Source organism: Alosa alosa, chromosome 6, assembly GCF_017589495.1.
Source record: "Alosa alosa isolate M-15738 ecotype Scorff River chromosome 6, AALO_Geno_1.1, whole genome shotgun sequence".
Classification (NCBI taxonomy): Eukaryota; Metazoa; Chordata; class Actinopteri; order Clupeiformes; family Clupeidae; genus Alosa; species Alosa alosa.
The window spans coordinates 9,700,496-9,722,421 of NC_063194.1; the positions used below are offsets into that span (position 1 = coordinate 9,700,496).

General features: G+C 42.1%; 2 protein-coding genes across 2 annotated transcripts in view; one reads left to right on the plus strand and one right to left on the minus strand.

Moving 5' to 3' along the window:
- LOC125295590 (PHD finger protein 20-like protein 1) overlaps positions 1 to 773 on the plus strand; it is a 6,640-nt gene extending 5,867 nt beyond the window's left edge. Inside the window, exon 12 of the mRNA XM_048244931.1 lies at positions 768 to 773. Within this exon, the coding sequence (XP_048100888.1) occupies positions 768 to 773 (6 nt within the window). The remainder of the gene's footprint in view (positions 1 to 767) is intronic.
- A 43-nt stretch (positions 774 to 816) lies between these two features.
- Positions 817 to 21,926, minus strand: part of LOC125295591 (collagen alpha-1(XIV) chain-like) — a 76,397-nt gene continuing 55,287 nt past the window's right edge. The window contains exons 32-41 of the mRNA XM_048244932.1: positions 20,009 to 20,118; positions 14,107 to 14,265; positions 13,024 to 13,101; positions 11,890 to 11,976; positions 9,404 to 9,457; positions 7,000 to 7,095; positions 6,712 to 6,765; positions 5,009 to 5,062; positions 1,042 to 1,095; positions 817 to 918 (exon numbers count right to left, since the gene is read on the minus strand). Of these exons, the coding sequence (XP_048100889.1) occupies positions 832 to 918; positions 1,042 to 1,095; positions 5,009 to 5,062; positions 6,712 to 6,765; positions 7,000 to 7,095; positions 9,404 to 9,457; positions 11,890 to 11,976; positions 13,024 to 13,101; positions 14,107 to 14,265; positions 20,009 to 20,118 (833 nt within the window). The 3' untranslated portion in view covers positions 817 to 831. The remainder of the gene's footprint in view (positions 919 to 1,041; positions 1,096 to 5,008; positions 5,063 to 6,711; positions 6,766 to 6,999; positions 7,096 to 9,403; positions 9,458 to 11,889; positions 11,977 to 13,023; positions 13,102 to 14,106; positions 14,266 to 20,008; positions 20,119 to 21,926) is intronic.

The following is a 21,926-nucleotide window of genomic DNA, read 5'->3' on the forward strand; positions in this document are numbered from 1 at the left end:
TCTCCAAGCCTGATTGCACTAATCTGAGTGTTCAGGCTATCAGAATGCAGCAAATGTGAAACAATCATACTGTACAGTATGTCCTTGCCATTTCTCTCCGTCTAAAAGAGGAAATGGTGAGTGTTTTCTGTTGACGTCCGCCTGAAGCCCAGGGGAAAGGGGAAAGGATCAGAAAGCAGAGCATGTCTGCGCAACTCTGATCGGGGACAAACTGCAGGCTACAGGCTAGCGGGGACAGGTGATTTACTGAGGCCTTCAGGAGAGCGCCTGCACAGGTCTGCAGGGGGGTCGTTCCTGCCATGTCAGATGACTACTGCAGACTGAGTGGATTTCTACAGGTCTATGAAACTGATAGGACTACAATGCTGAGGTGGTAACAAATCCATACAAAGCAGGGGTGCGCTGTAAATAAATTCAGTAGACCAGGACTATCATTCCTTTATATTACTAAAGCAGAGAAGGGGCCTTACCCCTACATTGGGCCAAACCTTTTGACCCAATCTTAGACACAACCTTACGTTTAAAAGCAATTCAACCATTACAAGCCCTAAGTGGTCTGAATATGAATATTTCTTTGAGAAGTATGAAATGGATTGTAGATTCCACCATTCATGGTTATTTACTGTGTTACATTTCAAGATATAATTCATAAATATATGACCTCTAACAAAATAACCATAATGTAAATACATAGTACACGTTTGCACACACTCACATATCATGTGAGTTTCTCTCTGATATGATCATGCTGTAATGCAATGTCTCAGTTATAAAGCAGAGCAAAATCTGATTTCTGAGGGTTCATGCCCTGTACGGTACTGCAGAGAGACTCTATAGTATACTCACAGATGTTCCAGGATCTCCCATGGGCCCTGGGGGGCCATTAGACCCCGGGGCTCCCGGCGCTCCTGGGGTGCCCTAAGAGAACCAGAGAGAGAGGGGAGAGAACCATACGAGCTGAACTATCTTGGTAGGAGCACAGGTACAGTAGAGTTGAGGTCATTCCTCTGAGAGACATATTGTAATACATGCATTACTTACAATAGGTCCACCTGTACCCTGTCTGCCCTGTGGTCCGTCCTTTCCTGGTAGACCCTGAAGGGGAAATTTAAAGTGGTTTCCATTAAGAAACACAACTTACACCAGTCATTACATTATTTATTCACTTGTTTTTTACTTGCTTTTTCAACTACATGTACAATGCTTTCAAATGTACATTACAATTGTCTCACACAGCAATTCATTCACAGTTATGTAATAAAGTCATAAGCTCAACAGCTGCATAACGTTTACTCTTGCCACCAACCACAGGCAAATAACATGTTTGCTGACATATGTGACTGTCATACAATATTCATTGAGTATTACCAGTGGGATAAGAATGTTAAATACAGAGTTTATGGAGAAAAGGTGGCCATAAATTTACAGCATGGGAAGGTTGGTGAGTGAGGTATGAGTGTGAGCAATGCACGGTCAGTGTGGTTGCTCTACGAGCCGTCCGTGATGTCCAGCACATGAGGAGAGACAGATCCGGGTGGAAGAGTGCGTGAGCAGGCATGTGTGAGGCTAGTGTGCTGGCGTGAGAGCACTCCTCTGGCTCGGAAGGTCCGTGGGACTTTGGCTGACCTCCCTGCCTCGGCTGCCTTAATGACCCGCACCACATCCATCAACCCAGACCCCCGTCCAAAAAGCATCATCCATGTGGCTGCTCTGCTGCAACACTCCAATCCCAGAAAGAGCAGCGCGCATGTGGATGCTTTGTGGACAGGTGACTGGGCAGGGAGGGTGGGGTGCTGGTGGTGGGGTCACTGCATCGACAGCTCACACTGAGCTCCACAGCAGTGGCAGCAGGGTCAGTCAAACGCACCGAAACCCATTAGACAACGTGTTTTACAGAGATCTGTCAAGACGCTTCCAATGGGAAACAGCACAATTCCAAACACGCCTTTTTTTCTGCGCGTGCGAGTGCAAGCGGAAACAGGCTACCTGCACCACTGTGCCATGCCTCCTCAGTCACCATGCAGCAGCTGTCCGATGAGCTCTACATGCTAAAGAGAGCGAGCACAGCGCGCGTCCACCCCCCCCCCACCCCCCGCCCAACACACACACACCTCAGCTCAGACAAGAGAATTAGCGCGAGTGTGAGCTGAAATGCTGAGCTGCTCCTGAAAGCCAGGCTGGCGGAGGTACACGAGGGGTCATGGCACGCTGTAAAGGAAAACACTCCGAACCACATCGGCTGAGATTTACCAGAAGGGGCTACGCATTCATACGTAAGAGAGTCAAGAGAGAGAAAATTAAAGAGAGAAAGAGAAGGGGCTGAGTGAAAGGGAGAGAGAAAAAGAGAGAGAGAGGAAGTGGGAGAGAGAGGAATAAAAAATCTGAATCCGTGACTCCACGCTCACCAACTAGATATGCAAGACTTCCCATCAAGCCTTCTCTTCAAATAGATTTTTCCAATAAATTTCAAAACCCCATACACTTACTGGAAGAGGCTTTTCATGTGATTCTCTAATATCCAAAGCATTACACCAGATCTATCACATCAATGTAGTAAGAAATATTGTACCTACGATATATAGCATGTTATCCAAGATAACAAGACAAACATCTGCTGTTATTGTTGCCATTAACTGACAGATACTTTACATAAAACAGATTTATGTCCGATATATTCCGAATCACTTAAGCATGTCTTGGAGCGACATACGCACATAAAGGAAACACTGGTAGAGAGTTTGCTGGCTTAATGTCGTTGAAACACTTTGACGTAAGAGACTATTCCGTAAACACACAATCACACAGCAATTTCCTTATCATATTAAAATGTGGGTTAATTATAAATCAGCATTAAGAATGAGGTTCTAGAGAGGCTGGTGTAAAACAGACTAAGCCATCAATAGAGGAACACTCAGGACCAGAGAAATCATGCATGTTATTGTTTAGAGGACAGAGGAAGGGCCTGAACTCTCTTTCTGGCGAAATTCAGGGGAAATTCTGCTTATAGGTCCAGGTCCTTCCCCAAGAGCAAGTCTCCTATTTTTTTTTCCAGGTAAGAAAAATGTGGCTTTCAACTGCCCATGTCAAAAAAATCACCTCATTTTTTCAGCGCTTTGGCTATGGGAAGACTGAACTCGCTCGTAAACCTCTTCATCATTCATTCATTGAAGGTTTAAATGTCGCTGTGTGTCTGAGACTGCGTATAATAACTGTCTATAATTTTCATAAAAATACTCAAATGGCCACAGCTTTGCTTTAATGTCAAACTGTGTATATGCTATTGGCCAAGCATGACTAATAAAAACTATGAGGGAACATTTTGGGAAAACATCTTTGGGTAGCATGCATGCTCTCTGTGTTCAGTGCAAGACCTTTAATGCTTATGTGGATCTCATGGAATGTGGATGATTTTGAAAGCCAAAGAAAGCCCAACATTACTGATATTTTAATACAATCACTGTTCCATATGTGTAGGAATGATGTTTGTCTTTTAGGGTACTGCACATCGATGCCAGATGTTACCAGAAAGCCTTGATTTTAGTGCCTTATATGTCAGATTAGAGTAGAAAAACCGCACTCTCAAGTATTTTCTCATTACGTATTTATTAATGCCATGTCCACAGACTCGTTTCGGCCTAAGCCATCGTCAGTGTGTAGTGTGAAGACCAAAATGAATGCTTTTTTATCATCATCAATGCTTTTTTCTCACTACTGCCTTATATGTCACCATTAGTCCCGCGCAATCAAGAGGAATTCACTGGTTTCCCTACAGTTTGAAAAATGCAGCTCCATTCCATCAATCAGTTCATAAATTCATGCCATAATTTCCTACAAACCTTAGGCTAGATTTTCACTATTCAAAATTACTCCAAAGTTAACAAAGCTAACATTGAAAAATGTGTTGCCAATCATTAATTACCTTAATTACGGCAAGCTATCTCACATCAGTGTTTCCTGTGACCTTTCAGTCCAAGGGAGTAAATAAAGCTCTTTGTCTAGAGGCAGATATAACAAGTATAACAACATCGCCATCCTCAGATATCCTTTAGACTTGGGGGAAATGAAAAAGCGATCACACCAGATAGTTTGCTCTTCCCTGAGAATCAGATGTGCGTTAAACTCTCCCGTGAGGGGTGTAATATTTTACTGCTCCAGAAAAATTCTCCAACTTCCTCGGTGATGTTTGGTTCCTGGGCTGGGACCCTCTTCAGAAAAACAGAGCCAAACAGTACTAATACTGGACTGGCCTTATCTCTGAGTTCACAGCATGAATCCAAATCTGAATCCAAGACACCATGCAGCCATCTACCGAACCAACAGGCTCCTTCAGTTGCACTCTTTCTTAGGAGTTTCTTTTGGACTGTCCTGAGATTAGTTACACTATTAGTTAGTTACACTTACACTACATGAGGCTTTAGCAAGACTTTCAAATTGATGTGAACATCAGGAATAACAACTGATGGGCTGTCTGTATGAAATGACTTGGTGGAAATTCCAGCACATTTTGCTTTCCATATGGTCTTTCTATAGAACTCTCTTCATTCTGAGAGCAACTTAAATGATTTTGTCATTTCAACTTTCCACTGTGAAGCATTTCAGTTTGTGAGATAACACATTACTATGGTACAAGGACCAAGACTCCACCCTGGGATTTGGATTCAACAAATCTTAAGACATAAATCCACGGTTCACTGAACAAATGAAACTCAATCGATGCAGTCTATGCAAGAAGTATGCTGTCACAAACTTGGTTCTGACAGGCATAGTAAAGCCATGTGAACTTTTCCTCTATGATTCACTGCAAACTGGCAAAAGACACATGCCTCTATAATAGAAAAAAAAATCACAAGCAGAGAACACATCGCAATGGCAGCGCTTGAGTCAGTGTGATTTTGAAAAGAGAGGGAAAAAAAAGAAAAATGGGCCAGTAGCTAGCAGGACATAAAACTATGAAGCATACAGTATGTGTGCGGTTGTTAAGGGACTGAGTGGAAAAGCGGCCTCTCACCCTCTGTCCAGGTGGGCCGTCGCGTCCAGAAGATCCAGGTGATCCAGGGACACCCTGTGGGAGAATCCGCCAAACACACAAACAAATGATCAACAACAACAAAAACATGAACACCCAACACAGCATCTACACCACAACTCTACACTAGAGGCTATTTAATAAACCAGCGCAGCTGCCTCAGCTATTTGAAAACGAATGCTTCTCCTGCCCCAAACGCTCTCGTCCTGATTTAAAGCCTACAGCTACAGTATAGCTGCTCTCTCTCCTCTAGCAGATTGCACTGACATCGGAAATGATCCATCTTTATGGCAGAGTGTTGGAGTGCTGTAAGTTTGAAGGGTTGGATGAATGTACTGTAAAGGGGAAGAAGCACTGAATGTGTTTTCCTTTGATTAATGTGGCGCAGGTTGACTGGAATCAACTGTGCTCGTGTTGCGCTGCTGCGGTCTCTTTAGCGTAGCAACTCGCGGGTGAAGCGCGGCCCGTGTCCGACCAACGACTTTAAGAGCGGAGCATTTCAACACCCGGTTTCGTTTCACTGAATCGGTTCTATGCCAGCGAAACTGATTCCACTTAGAGAGCGCTTCACCCCCACTTCATCCGTCTTAAACACATTGCTGAGTTTAGAGGGGAGAGGGTTCACTTTTGTGCTGGCACAGCCATGTGTATGTTGGCAAACAGACAAGTTCTCTTTTTTTTTCTTTCATTCTTTCTTTCTTTTCACGCTATCTCTCTCTCTTTCTCTTTCTGTCTCTCCTTTGGATTTCGCTCATCCTTCCTCTTTAAGTTGAAGGAGGAAACAGCTCCAAGGGTGATCTTTGAACCATACTCTGGCTTCACATTAAACAAGTCGAACATTCTCTCTCTCTCTCTCTCTCCCTCTCTCTGTCAAAACAGAGCTGTCACTATAGCCACATAAAATCATTTGCATGACATCTTTGAAAACTTAATAACAGATCGATGTAAAGTTGGAGGTGAGGGCTTGCTTATCCTTACATGCACCTGAGGCATTGTTGGTGACGGGCTGAGTCCGTGCTGAAGAGCCCTGGCCCCGGCATTCAGGAAGTTCAAAACTCACATTTGTATGTTGCCTCAAAGGCATGACAGGCATGAAAACGTCTCCCTGTTCTTCATCTGAATCTGGCAGATGTGGACATAATATTCCTTATGTCTCAATTACAGTCCTACTTTCTGTCTTTCCTTTGTTTATGTCTTTGTACCTTTACTCTCCCTTCTGAAGCAGGCAACCTCAGAATGCCTTCGTTGTGTACTGGCATAAAGTGGGCTGACACTACCTGCTGCCATGCAAATACCAGGTTGTGCTCTTACTAATCCTGTTCAATAATTGATGCAGAGCAGGGGGTTTTGTCAATATTCAAGCGAATAGTCCGTTAGCAGCCTCAGCAGTCTCAGGGAAGCTCATCTCCCCACCATTAATCACGTTCTCTCACCACCAACCACCAGAGAGAGAGAGAGCGAGAGAGAGAGAAAGAGAAAGAGAGAGGGAAGGAGAGAGAGAGCTTAAGAGGGAGGGGGAGAGAGACGCTGCAGCACTCATGACACGTTTGTAATTACAGCTCCATAAGGACATGGTCCAGCAGCACAAAAGCAGATGAAGAGTGAGTCTAAATTAATGACATTGCAGGTCTTCTCTCACTAGTGGTGTAGAATTTGATATGCACTCAATCGCTTTGGCTTTTTACCTGTGGTCCTGCTGGGCCCATTTCTCCTTTCTCTCCTCTTTCTCCGGCTGCTCCCTGTGTTAGAGAGAAAGAGAGGAAGAGAGAGAGAAAGAGAGAGAGAGAGAAAGAAAGATTTGTTATTCTGACCTTTCATTTTGTTCATATACGTTTCCATTTGTATCTGCATTCCTGCGGGAAAGAGCATGAATAAAATAAAGAAACGAAAACATGATAACATACGTATTGGCACACTGAATGAATGAGTTGAGTGGATGAACAAGTGATTTCATGAATGAATGAATTTTATACCGGAGCTCCCTGAATAGACATTCCACTTGGCCCCTGGGGGCCTGGGGGTCCTTGTGGGCCAGGGGGACCCATCTCTCCTGCTGGCCCTTGAGATCCCTGAAAATTAACATGGCTAGGTTCATTACAATTCATATTAGAGTTACCACATGATCTGACAACAGCAATTGTTTTAGACACCGGACAATCAGGTGATTTACCCTGCCTAAGGAAGGTCTCAGACCAAAAGCTTGTAGATTTGAGTTAAAACAAAACAAAACAAAAAAACCTTTGCACAGATTTGAGTATGCCGATTTTTTATTTTTTAGTCTGGTTGGACTAAAAAATGACTATAGACTGTACACAATGTGTGCACAGTACACATTTAGACTCATCCTTGTTAGTCAAACTTTTAGTGATAAATAAGTGTCACATGTCAGTTCAGGGCAGTATGTGATAGACTACACATGAGGGAAATGTTAAGTGAAGCCACTCAGCTGCATTATAGTCATCATCCATGACAAGTGACCAGCTAGATCGTCAAAGACAGTGCCTTCCCTGACTATGCAACAACATTTCTGTCTGAATGGGGTGCTGAGAGGATGCAAACCATACATAATTGTTTCTTGACTTGACTCACAGACTAGTATGGAGTCTAGCCAGATTTCATTAAAGTCACTATTCAATTTTTTCAAGAAGTAAAATGTATTGCCTAGGAATGCCAAAGTAGAATAATGTACGTTGTACAAGGTATGGCTATTAGATAATAAAAGTAAGGCTGTATTTCAACTATATGAGGAGATCTTGTTACATCATTTCATAGCCACACCTTTTATTCAGTTGTGGGTTATTACATATTCAACACAAACCTATTGGAATCGACAGCATGGTATAAAATTTTAGATAATTTTGTGTTCAAATAGTCCCCCATCATACATTAGCCTGTTCTTTTTCCGTAAAAACATACTGTAAATTCTATTACCCTGTTGGAAAGACAGGATGAAATGTGAACCCAATTTTTCTTGTTGCAGTAGTATGACAAGTTGTAGACAACTAAAAATGTTAGATCCAACTTTTCAGTCATACCATCCTCTCAGGACATGTCTGACGTTCAAAAATGGGAAAAAAATAACTTAACTGAAGGACTGAAAGTGGTCCTCTTGGTTTCAACTTTATGACCCTTCTGGAAGGACGACATGGGTTGCAAACCCAATTTTCTATTTGTAGCAATTTTATGCTACCCAGAAGACAGCTTAAAAGCATTAGATCTACCTTTTCTGTTTTAGCCTCCACTTAGAACATTTAAAAAAAGAAGAAATTAATGGTCAGGTGGTCAGGTGCTACAGGACTGAAAATGTAATATCATACAGATGAGATCTTGAGGGAGAGCATTATGACATGGATGACCCCATGATCATGACCTTTGACTTCATAACATTGTGTACCTAATAGCTGATCACTCCAGCATATTACATCAAGTAACAATGTAGGAATTCGATTTCAACAATTTTCAATATACCATCTAAAGCCAAATCATCTAAAACCGGCAAAGGTGTTGCGCTCTTATCTGTGACGTTACATTGTGCCACTTGTTCTGAGCATGCATTGCCAATGTCAGAGACTCTATCCTCCTTACTGTAGGACAGTTTGGCATCAAAATGAGTTCCTGCTCTGTACTTTGAACGTTTTTTCCCTCAGATGAATTGTTTATATAGCGTTTATGAACTACAGTTAGCAGGCAGTCTGTCACCCCTACACGGATCCCGACTGACATTAGCATTTAGTTAAACACACACAATATCCATAACCGTGACGAGAAAAACGCTTAGATAGCACGCGCAGCCGAGTGCACAGGGGACTCCGCTGGGATCGAGTTTGCCCACTGCCCATGCAATCAAAATGAGATTATGTCTGCACAGGGGTTTGCTTTTCCTGGAGCAGGGCACTACTACCGAGTGTTTCTGAGCATGCCGGGGCACATCTGTTGTAACTTTTGTTTTCCAGCGTGCGGAAATCAAGATTAAAGACGAAGACGAGAGCAACGGCACACAGGCTGACTACAGGAGAACTGGGAAAACAAAGCAAAGGCTCATGGGTAATCCTGTGCAAATAAGCTCGAATGAAATCCAAAAAGCTATATTAAGAATCCAAGGGCCCGTCTTAGAAGCGATGCTCAGCACTAGCCAAAAGAAAAGGAGGCCGAGATTTGAACAGCATATGCAAACAGTAGGGGTGTCCAAAAATAACAGAGGTGCAAACACATCCATTGTATATACTTGTGAATTTCCCACTTCCGTAGCGGTTGTCTTTGGGCTGTTTTATCGGAAACTCTAACTTGGCCCTGGAGACGGAGGCCAGCTCTCATGGGTGGCCCGCTTCCTGTGATGTGATGTAATGACGTGTGATGTGCATGACAAGTCCAACTCACCGTGTTGCCAGGCTCTCCTTGACTACCTCGCATACCTCTGATACCAGGACCACCCTGCAAGACACACACACAAATAAACATACAAACACACACACACACACACACACACACACACACACACAAACACACACACACACACATAAACACACACACACACATAAACATACAAACACACACACACACACACACACACACACACATACACACATGTAAATGATCACACACAAATGGATGAAGAGGCATGGTGTGGATGGAGGGTCAAATGGACTGATAATGATAATGGTACATATGATTCAAATAATAATGAAAAGCGTTTGGTTGTTTTGACATCCTTAAAGCAGAAAGTGCTATTGGGATAGTGAAACCTGCAAACATCAAAAGGAACTCAGTATTGATATACGTAACAACTTTAGTCAGAAATATGCTAAATCATTATGTACCTTTGTGTTTACCATCTGCAACTGAATATTCTGTTCAGCCAAAAACAATTAGATTACAGCTGTGTTCCTCTCATTGTGTAACAGTCGAACTTCTCTCTAAGTCTGGAGCTAATGTCTTTTTGTGAGGTCAAGATGCCAGATATGCGTACTAGAGCACCCATTTCCAATCACTGGACATGGAGTTTGGGGCATCAAATGACCCCAAAATGACCTCTCCATCTGTCTGGGCTGGTTTACATTCACAGGTGCTTCGTTTCAACCACATTCACTCTGCTTGTGTTTCCTAAGGTCCCTGTGAGTGAGTCTACTCCACTGCACACTCAGGGCCCAGTGAGACAGTTCCTTTGGCCTGGTGCAGAGCTGTGTCGATTACAGACAGCGTGATTAATGAGATATACCTCCCAGTTGATATATGTGAAATCACTAATCAAAGTCACATCAATGGAGAGGACTGAAGAAACAATGAGATCACCATGTCTTCTCAGGAAAGCAATCTTCACTGGAAAGATTAAAATCCTTATAATAGATGTATCAAGTGTAAAAGGTGACACTTAATACAGAGGAATCTCCCTATGACCTATTCTGTCATCTAAAATATACTCTATATGAATTATATGACATTTTCAAAGTATTTAGACAAAATGCAAATATCTTATTTTCACTTAAATAATAATCATGTCTACAATAACTCTTAGACCACTATTCAGTGTTTTTGTTTTGTACAAGAAACACTGAAGACATTGTTTATCAACACTGACTTTCATGGTACTATACCATTTCATAGCCTGTGGGCTGTAACTGAGTTCTAAGACTGCGGACTGGCTCTGTCAGTGTTGGGCAGATTCAGAGAAATCAATATCTATATCATTAACATCTGAATACCTCCATGCTGAAGAATGTGAACAAAGAATCCACATGTGCATACCACTATGAATACATACCTCTAGCACAAAGCAAAGTCTGACTTTCAAAGAAGCCCAACATCCATGAGGGCTGTTCACCGTAATGTCCACCCCAGACTTATTCACAGTTTATGTCCACACTGCCACCCCTTAATCCCTGGCATCCCTAGTGTAAGCCTTTGGAAATGACCACTCTCAAAATGATGCTCACATGCTGACCACAAGCGTGAGCTGGAAGCCTTTGGAAATGTAAATTGAGTGCAAGCAGACAGAGGCAGGTTTGAAAACTGAAAACATGACAATGGTGTTAGAACTACGAGATCGGAGACCAGCACATGAGCTTATGGCGGCGGCTAACTGAACCTCCAGAGCTGCGTCTTCTCTCTGCATTTAAAGCATAGCCCACCCTTTTCGATCGTGTCAAGAGGAAAGGACTCATCATCAAATGATTAATTGTTGTCATGTGTCCTCATGTGGTTCTCATGAGCGACTAAGTAACAATGGGTCATGTAAGCATTTGATTGACAAAGGTCACAAGAGCAGTAAGAGCAGTTTGGTTGACAAAGGGTTTGGCATGATCAAAGGCTGGGGTGATGATTAAAATGAATGTTGAAGATTTCCACTTCAGCCTCAACACTTCACACTCAACACTTAGTAAGCCTCTGAGCAGTGAGGAGGAAGTAATGCCAATCAGCCTTTAGGCTGCCCTTCCTTTTGATTTGTATGTTTTGCCTTTATTACAACCGCACAGTGGAGAGAGTCACAGTGAGTGAGTGGGAGAGAGAGATGGGGTGGGATGGGGAAATGACCCGGGCCGGACTCGAACCCAGGCCCACGTGGGCACTTGCGCCCCCCGGCTAGGCCACCCTTCTACCCTTGATTGATGGAGTCACTGCAGTTCAGAGCAACACCATTGTAATGTTAGCTGTACTGCTGTAACATTGTGCTAGTGACCAATCAATTCCTTTATACATTTATTATTTTCATCTGGTATGATTCTTTCATAACAGATGACTTAACAGAAGTCAACAGGGCATTAGATTTTTTTTAAAAAAAGGACATTGATAGATATCAGTGTATTAGTTACATAGAGGTATGGTGATGTAACATATTGTTAGAGTTAAGGGCAGAGATATAAACATACCGGTGGACCTGATGGACCAGGGGGGCCCTTGCTGTCCTGGGAGCACGTGCAGGCATGGGGCATTGCAGGGCAGTCTTCCTCTTTCCTCTGGTGAAGACACCAAATAGAAATTAAATAAGCAACTAAATATGATTCTTGCTCAAGCTTATCCACAAGTCACTCCCTGAACACACCACCTCCACCTCAATAAAATCAAGAGTAATGTGATTCTCAGATTTGCGCCTCGCCAATTTCATCTTTTATTTTATTTTACAAGGCTGCCTAATTGGATTATTTGTGTGAGGAGCTGTCTGAATGTGTCATTCTGCTTTAGAAAATAGTTCTCCTATTTCAACAGGCGGTGGGGTTCACTCTCGCCTGCTCTGTGGAGCAGCCCAGTGAGGTCTGGCTGTGGAGGGTCGTTAGCACCCTGATTCATCTGTCTCACCACAGGAGCTCGCACTGGTGCCAGACAAAACTTACCCAAACTGCACAAGGTGTCCAAACACAGTAAGCGCCTTATTCATCTACACACTTTCTACGCACTTAGCAAAGGAAAATACTGAGCAGATGGCCTTGGTTCTGAAGCATAAATTAGAAGATTTGGGTGGGACTCTCACATAATTGCATACAGTGCAATCATACTCTACACAGTCCACACTAGTATGTTTAGGCTAAAACCATTTGCTAAGAAAGATTATGGTGTTTTTTGACAGTGGTATTATGTAAACAATTTGTTAGGATAACTGCCCAAAACATCTTCAATCTTTCCATCACTAAAAGTTAATTTAAATGAAATCCATGATAGTATGAAAAATTATTCCTCTAAATACTATGACAACATTTACAGCCAATCTTCATTCATTTGTTAATTAATTAATATTACTGATTTTTTAACCTGACATTTGCCCTTTAATCATTTGGTCTTTGAATGCAATTTGCAATGTTATGCAGTTCTCTGCTCCAGACCAACACATTCAATCCTACATAGACAATTTACGCTAAAGAAGCACATAAAGAAGAATGACTACAGTATGCACAAAAACTGATGACGGCATTATGAAAATATCATCGCTTCATTCATTTTTTTAACAAATTGCTATGGTCTTCTGAACTCTACACATTGATTAGCAAACATGAGGGAGGGTTTCTTACCAGGCCTGGAAGCTCACAGCATTTGTCCCTGCTGGACCAAGATGTACTGCATACAATGTCAAACATCTGGAGCTGGAACTGATGGATACAAATGCACACATATGCACACACATACAAACAAACAAACACACACACACACACACACACACACACACACACACACACACACACACACACACACACACACACACACACACACACACTTCATGAAATGCACAAATTACTTTCTTTTTCTGTAATGGCACATAATTCATCTAGTCTCAATAATTATAAGACAGCACTTACAGATAATAGCAACAATTAGGATCAGCAGGTTCACCCTTGTGACACCTGATTAAATAAAAAAAATGAAGTCTGCTATTTCGTATAATCAACTGTTATTGTCCCAATTAGTGTTTTTTTTTTTTTTTGTTCCACAACAATGAACAATCCAAAAACTGCCGTGATGACAAAACCAAATGGAGAAATCTCCATTCTCAATTTTCCACCATCGCCTCTGACCGAGATCCCATTCATTTCACTCTACATCAATTCACAATTCCGAGGGAAAATGTGAAGTCTTTAGTTCTTCTCAAAAGGAGGAGGAGATCCATCAGGATGTAATTACTCCGCTCAGACAAAGACCTCTCCTCACAGCCCCCTCCTACAGTGACCTTTCAGGCTGGATGGGCCCCCCCTGGAGGCACAAACCCAGCTCTGTGCCTGGGGCGTCAGAGGTCAGCCCCGTGGGAGAGGTCCGAAGCCTGGTCCGAAAGGTATGAAGACAGGCCGAGACCAGACCAGACGTGTCTTCTCCACAGGCTAGCGGTGTGCTCCTTATTTTAGGACCAAATGTCATTGGAAAGTTGCTTAACATGCTAGACATTCCTTGGCCTTTCTCACTGTATTAACCAGCAGGAATACTCCACCTCTCAATCTCCTCTTAGCGCTGGGCTAAACATAGAACACATTTACACGACTGCTACTCTCTCTTTAGTCTCGCGACAAACGCAAACTTCAGCACTACTCTGTTCATGTGACCCAAGCCCAAAACTCGGTTTTGCCCAAATCCAGGTCATCTCGCTCGTCCCCCCTCTGTCTCACCGGTGCGGAGTCGTCTCGTCGTTGACGGGAGCGCACCATGCGACCCAGCATCTCCACGCCGTCTGTGGTGATGTTGCCAGCAGCGTTGATGGGCTTCTCCCCGGCCATTTTGCAGTCTACCACCACCTTGGCTGCAGTCTTGCTGATGGCCACATGTAGCTAAAGGCAAGAAAGGTTAAATGGGTTAAATCTGGCATAAGCCAAGTATATATTGCTTTTTGGTGAGGTGTTGATTGTTTATGTTTACATACAATACATTAAATACACATTGTGTCTTTATAATGGATTTGTTCCTTTCTTTTCTCATTTGGAACAAATTGTACAGATTTAACTCAAATGATAATCTTCAAAACTGACTTGAACGAGAACCACAAACAGGTCTATATGTGCTTCACCTCGGCTTTTACTTAAAGTATGGTGATTTAGCTCTTGAACTTTTGGCACTCTCATCTGACCCCTATGATTGGACTGCTTGTGGTCCCGCTCATGGACAGATTTAAGAAATATGTACAGTACACCACATTTTTAGCTATGACATTTCTATAACAGTACAGTATGGGTTTGAAAGGATTTGATTCAGTAGCATAGTGACATGTGCCTGCCTGGAATAACATCCCTTCATACTCCAGATGGATCAGAAACAGGATCACCTGCTGTGCAGGGGTGAACTGAAGCTTAACTCAGTCAGGCGAATGAGTTTGCCATCGTTTTGAATCGCGACTGCAGTGCAGCATGGTCAATGCAGACAAAAAAACATGCTGATGCGAGAAAACAGTCTAGAAAGTTCTGCTTTCTGAAATGGGTCTGACAGACACGACTGCTCCTTAATTGCTTTTTGGCCTCCAACTCCATTTTCTCTGGCCCAGTGGCTTCTGATTGTGTGTCTGCATGCCGAAGGTGTCAGGGACTTACGTCGGGGCCTGCCATGTTTGAGAGGAACGCCATGAGACAAAACTGACTGTGTAGTCGCACGAGTTATCTTTTAGTGAGAAGTCTTTAGCGCGGCCACCACTGTAATGAAGAAGTCTAATACTGACTGACTCGCTCCACTCTAAAACCGTATAAACTAGGCAGGTGTAAAACTCAAGACCACCTGCTTGGGTGAGATGGTTTGTGTACTGCTCTAAAAAATATACATCCACTAACACTCTTTTTACACAAATCTTAAATACAATTTGGAGTCACTACATTTGTGGGGTTCAGTATGGAACCTGAGCAACAAGCATCACAATCCATACATGTCACTGCAACCGAAAGGAAAATATATAAAACCTATATAGTACAAAACCGTGCAAATATTTAGAGCTTTTATAATATAAATGCACAGTATTCTGTATAGTAGTATATAATATAGAGTATATTATAATGTCACAAACTGTTCATGGGAGAGTGTAGCCTACTGTAAGCCGTCATACATACTTGTAATATAAGGTGACATATTTATAGGTCAACTATTTAGTATATCAACAAGATGATGAGGTGTTTGTGTTCAATTACAAAAAGGAATACAATAGTGTGAACGTGTGAAGATATGCAATGAGCACAGGAGCTTAAGGTCCAGAAAATATGAGCCTCTAATCTAAATGTGACCTTGTAGTGCCAGGAGCAATCAGACTATTCCCTGTTGCTTCAGACCACCAACTATCCATCCCATTGTGTTTCAATTGCAAACATCTGAGGAGAGTTCAAAATGCAAGCCAGAATGTCAACACCCTCAAGGTGGAGCCCAGGGTGTTATTGTTATGTTATATGGAGTCTTCATCCACCTGCCAAAGCACCACTGACAAAAACATGCTGGTCTCTGGCTTAAACTTAAAATACCCCTGTTAAATGGATTCAAATGAAATAAGATGCCAGGTCCAAAGGTGCTCCACTTCTCAGCAAAGTCCAAATCCAGAGATAGTTTTGTTATCGGAATGATTTACCCCATTGCACGCTGAAGAATTGTGGCACTCCCTCTTGTTACAGAAACAAAATTCTGCTCCAGAGACATTGGTCATCTATTCTACCCTCCTCAAGACCTTGGGGCAGTTCATTTGTTTGGTAGTTTGCTTGTTTATCAATCTCTGTCTGTCCTTGGAGTTCCACCCATTTTCTCTCCCCTTTTTCTCTTTGAGTCAAGCTGGCAAAAGGGGTAGTTTATTGCATGCTATTGCATCCAATTTTTCAACCTGATGCAGTCTGTCAATCTGACAGCCTCTGTATCTCTTTGGTCCTTAAATATGTTCATGTTTATGTTTTCAGTTCCAAACAGACACTTCTGTCCAAAGAGACTTAGTAATAGACTAAATACGATTTAACAGAATAATAACAATAACCATAAACACATACAAACTGCGACTCTGTAAGCAGAATTAATTAGTTAGATAAACAAATGAGGAGCATTTGGTAAATCATTATACCGATCTTGACTGTGACCTCAGCTCTTAGTGTTGGAAGGCTGACATAAGAGGACAGTGGGTGAGAGGGGACGTAGCATATACCACAAACAAGCAATATATCAAAGCCCCTATAGGTTTTTCCAGGATTAGCCCCAAAAAGTGCATTTTGTTAGCACATCGGGGTGGTTGTCCGACTGTTCAAACATCCTGATACAACGGTCTCAAAGAATGTCTCAGCATGAAAGACATTGCAAAGAGTGGGGATTATTTTAGTTTGTGAGTGCACTACTTTTCTTATAACAGCATAATAATCTCTGTATACAACAGTGTTTGTACAAGAGCTTATGTGTTAGCATGTAATGAACCAATTAATAACTCATAGGATGAGTTCCTCGTGCTAGTGCTTGGGGGTCTTTGTACTGAGGCCATGTTATGCTAACCTGACCCTAGCCAGATGAATTTCGCTCCGCCTAGCTCCACTCATCCATCTGGAACCGATCCATTGAAGTGTTGCTTCAGAAGGCTGGGCCTAATCAAAAAATGCTTGCATATGATTGAATAAGCCACTTGTCCGTCATCTATTGACGTGCTACTTCAACCACTCACATCGAAGCCAACCCGTGACGCTAATAACAGTCTCACAGTCGCTTCTACGCTATGTCACATCTACTGTATGAAACTCCTGCCCTGCGTCCTGATTGGCTGACCATAAAGTCGGTTGCAGAAATCACTCTCAATGGAAGAGGTCCCAGATGGATGTGAGTGAAGCTAGGCAGAGCTAAGCGGAACGAAATTCATCTGGCTAGGGTCAGGTTAATGTTATGCACCATTAAACTCTCATGGCTCCTCACTGGTAGTAGTACGCTACTGCTTCTGAACACAGATCCTATTGCTTACAAGAGCAGAAGGTAGACAATTAATCTCAGTGTGCTTTCCACCAAGAAAACATACCAACACCTTGGAGCCTGTCAGAATATCTAACACCAGCAAACAATTGATTAATAAGGCACCTTCACCAGTCCAGTGTCTGCACTCCAGAGGGTTTAACGTGATGTAAATGATTCATTTCATGATGTCAGTAGTATATCTTACTATCTAAACATTATTTTTTTTCATCTACATTGTCCCAATTCTTCCATTCTCTCTTTCTGTTTGAAAGCCAGTGTTGGTTATCCAACATCTACCGCCCACACATTAGGATGATGCTCAGACCGCTAAATACAGTGAGCAATTTAATAGCGTCAGATAGTATAAACATAGGTGTGTCTGCAACCAAGCACTTAAGTAGGTAGAAAACGACAGGCGGTGTATCCCCATCTCAGCAACATTCTAGAAGTTTCTTCTTCCCAGCGTTTGTTTAAAAACTGTCATAACAGTGCAGGAGAGCAGTGTGGTATTCTGGAGGTCAGCAGCGAGAGGGATGGTAAGTCCTGCCCTCCAAGTTTACATTGGGAAATGGGTTTCAGCTGCGGGCTGATAAGCTCCGAGTCCAACCCTGCCAGAGAGGGCAAATATGCTTCTCATTACTCCCAGCAAGGAGGAGACTTCCATTACAAAGCATAGTGAGCAACACCACTGCTGTTTATTGAATATATGCGGGACAAATTTAAAGCTTAGAGTGAAGAAAAATAATTACATTCAGGGATAGCTTTCCTTACTTTCTTTAGCTCCCAACCATCGCTATGATAACTAGGGACATGGAAATCACTCCACACAGCATGCATGGGCAGTTTGTCAGGAATGAGATGGGAGTCGCTGTTAGAAGAGCATGTCAATCCTCTCAATCAACCCTTCTCAGTTGGCATCATGATCCGTTCCTCAAGCTGTGATATATAGTGAAAGCAGACTTGTTCAGTTGGCACACTTGGATGTGTCGTCGTCGTCATACTCACTAAAAGCACAACAGGGTGCCTCACCATAGACTCCAGGGTTCCCTCGCTTTCCTCCTCATTACATTTCTCTCACACTATTCCTCAAGCAGCACAAGTTCCACCTCAACTTAGATATGCCACACATATAACCCAGGACTCCTCTTTAAAATCATGGGAAATGTCACCAAATTACTACTTGGGATAACTAGTTAAGGGTAACAACACTTCCAATTACAATTTTGATACTACCTTGCTTTTCAATGTCTAAATCTTTGGACCATCTACTGTACATGGTCAGGCTGAACTGTCTCTAGGTGCAACAAGAGTAAGAAATGTTGACAGATGTGCCGTTATTTCTTGGCCATTGGTCAAAGGCTCAGAGTTTGGTTTTAAAAGATGCATAACTAGCACTACATATGGTGAATATAATAATGTATGCGGTCAGTGTTGGAGAGATTCTTTAAGGTATAGCTCACTCAACTGTGATTCAAGATGACAATTCTGTTCTTTTATCTTTTACATTCCATTGCAGCAGAACCTCATACAGTATCTGGTATGCTTTCAATGAAACCAACGTTCAATAAATCAATCTTTTCTAATGCCTTTTCAAAACTATCAAATAAATAGTGACCAGTTTTCTAGTCATTTCCCTTTTATGTTGTGCTTTGATATTTGTGCTTTTATCTTTTATGGGTTATTTCTGCAAGGCTAACTGGATAATGGAAAATAATGCTAATTTTGAGATGAACCACCTCTTTAAATAGATAAAAGATAAAGGCCTTTGTATTTCTATAAACACCCAGTCAGAATAATTGCTCGACACAGAAGGTGAAGCTCAGACACATCAGGAGTGATTTTGTAATAACACCCTCTCGCGAGTGGTGTAATGGTGCCAAGGTGAGAGCATCTATTCCCAGACAGGGCATGTGACCCTGAGAGGATGGCGGGATTAATCCCGGATGACACCCTGAGCGATGGCAGCAGAGTGCCGAAACGACAGGTCAGAGTGCAGCGTGCCACACCAAACCTGTCGTCCGAGTCCATCGGAGAGGAAACACACGCTGGGCAGCTGACTAGCATTTCAGTCACACACAGAGAGGCTCAGAATAGATTAACACAGAGATGTGTTAGGTGGAGGTGGGAGAAGTGTGTGTGTATGTGTGTGTGTGTGTGTATGTATGTGTGTGTGTGTGTGTGTGTGTGTGTGTGTGTGTGTGTGTGTGTGTGTGTGTGTGTGTGTGGGGTGGTGTGGGGAGTGATAGACAGGTTCTTGCTTCAGTTTTGAATTTGGGGTGCTGGTATGTGTGTGTGTGTGTGTGTGTGTGTGTGTGTTGAGAGGGGATGCTGTGACACGCTGTGCCTTGTTTGTGAAAGCATCCATTGTGCATCACTGGCTGTTATACCCATTGGATAATGCAATGTGTAAACACACAATAGCCAGGCTGAGTGTGTCACACCTGCAGGCTTGCATGATTGCAACGTGTCATCTGTCTGTGTTATATTTTCTATATTAAATGATAAAAAAAGCCAACACATCTCAGCAAAGTCCATCCCTAGTGCACTAGTGCACGTGTTTTGAAAGATCATGCAGGTGAGCTGATATTTCTGGCATCTGTGGTACTGAGTGCTTTTAAGTAGTCCAGCACTAACCTTGTGGAAACTCCCATGGAAGATCTTTTTAATGTCGGGGCCGTCGAAGGTCACTGCCTGGAAGTCTCCCTTGTAGTCATGATTGAAGAAAGTCAGTGTTTTCCCACCGTCTGGATTCAAGAGCAGATATGGACACATCAGTTGCCAAAGAGACCACCTTCAGAGTTTTTTTTTAATATAATTCAGCTGACTGGACAAAAATGAGAATGAGCTACAGTTAAGAACAAAATTATTCATACCCTTGGCAAATATTGATTTAATGTTAATTTTCTCTTTATCAATATGTTTGTTCTGACTGAAAATGACAGTCACATGCCAAATGTTAGTAAGCCAATGTGGGAGAAACATGGAATTTAAAAAAATAAGCGTTTTCATCTTTTTTACAATTTTTATGAAAAATGGCAAGTCCAAAATTATTCATACCCTTTTTAAACTAGATGTACCGCATAGCGGTACAAAATATGACCGCCGCTCAGTCCTGTACATCCGTTCCGCGAAAATAAATCACACTTCAATTTGTCTCCATATTTTACTCCATCCCCACTCTTGAAACTTTTGTGTATGCTTGTTTGGCATGCCTGAGTGTGTGTGTCGGTTGCACAGAAAGTACCCTACTGGTGCTGAAAAGGTGAATAGATTGTAGAATAGCCAAAGAAGATGTAGAATTGTTATAAAACCTTTAAAATCTCTAAACAATCACAAGTAGGGCAGTTCATCACAGTTCATCCATTGCAACTGGATTGATGAAAGGTCACTTACACCTGTAGGCATTGTATTTGGGAAAAGCAAAAGGTATCAGCATAATGTTATTTATTTATTTATTTTTATGTATTTATAAACAAAACATCTCTGTCAGTTCCATGCCGTTTTCAACAGCTATCAAAAACAAAGGTCATTTTGGATGGATGGATTTTTTGTGAATGTTTCTTCTTCTACATAAGATTTCTAAAGAAGTCATCTTTAGTTCATGTAATACTTTTTTATTGTCAATGCACAAAATTAAGTAACAGTAGTCTGAAACGTTATTGTTAATGCACAAATTAAGTAACAGTAGCCTAGTCTGAAACGAAATGCTGTTTTACATCTAACCAGTGGTGCAAATAACTGACATGTCCAAATGGGCCTTGATGAAATGCGTCGCTAGACTGTTCATACACATTTTAACGGGCCAAAGTTGAAGAGCTTTTGTCCGTTATTGTTAGTGCAAATATAGGCTGATTCATGTTCCCTTGCATTGTTTAACTGAGGTCCATGGCTAGTCTGGCTTTCATCAGACCAAGCTCAATCTTTTAAGAAATCAAAAAATAAATAGCGGGCAGATCAGGCTGGGTTCACCCAGCCTAGTCCATAGGCACCCGATATTGTTTAATTTTCCGATTGAGATATACACGCTCTGGCTATTCTAAATGCAAAAATGCATCAGGGAGTTATGACAAAAAACGGTAACTAACAAACTAGATCCTAATAGAAAGTTGTTAGCTTCCCTAAGCTACAGGTAGGATTATAAAGGTAGGCCTATTGACAACATAAATTGTCAATAGGCTATGCTAACTACACAAATAAAATCTCCTTTGAAACCAATGGCTTTACGCCTTTACAGTATCAAGCGGACTCAATGAGCTCCATGAGTCAAGGAAAGCGCGAATGAAGTAGCCACTTCTAAATGGGACCCACTACACAGTAGCTTAAGGTGTTTTGCTAAAGCAGCCATAATGAAATGAAGGTGTCATTGTTTGGATACTTCACACACACGTGCTTTTTAATTTCACAGACTACAACTACCAAGCTGTAATCAAAGCACATCGATTCCCCTCTCACACCCTGCACGCACTTAAAACAAAAAATAAACAGGCGCCTCAGTCTCACGATGTATAGGCAAAACTGTATCAGACCAGTGTAACGTTGGTAAATCTTCCAT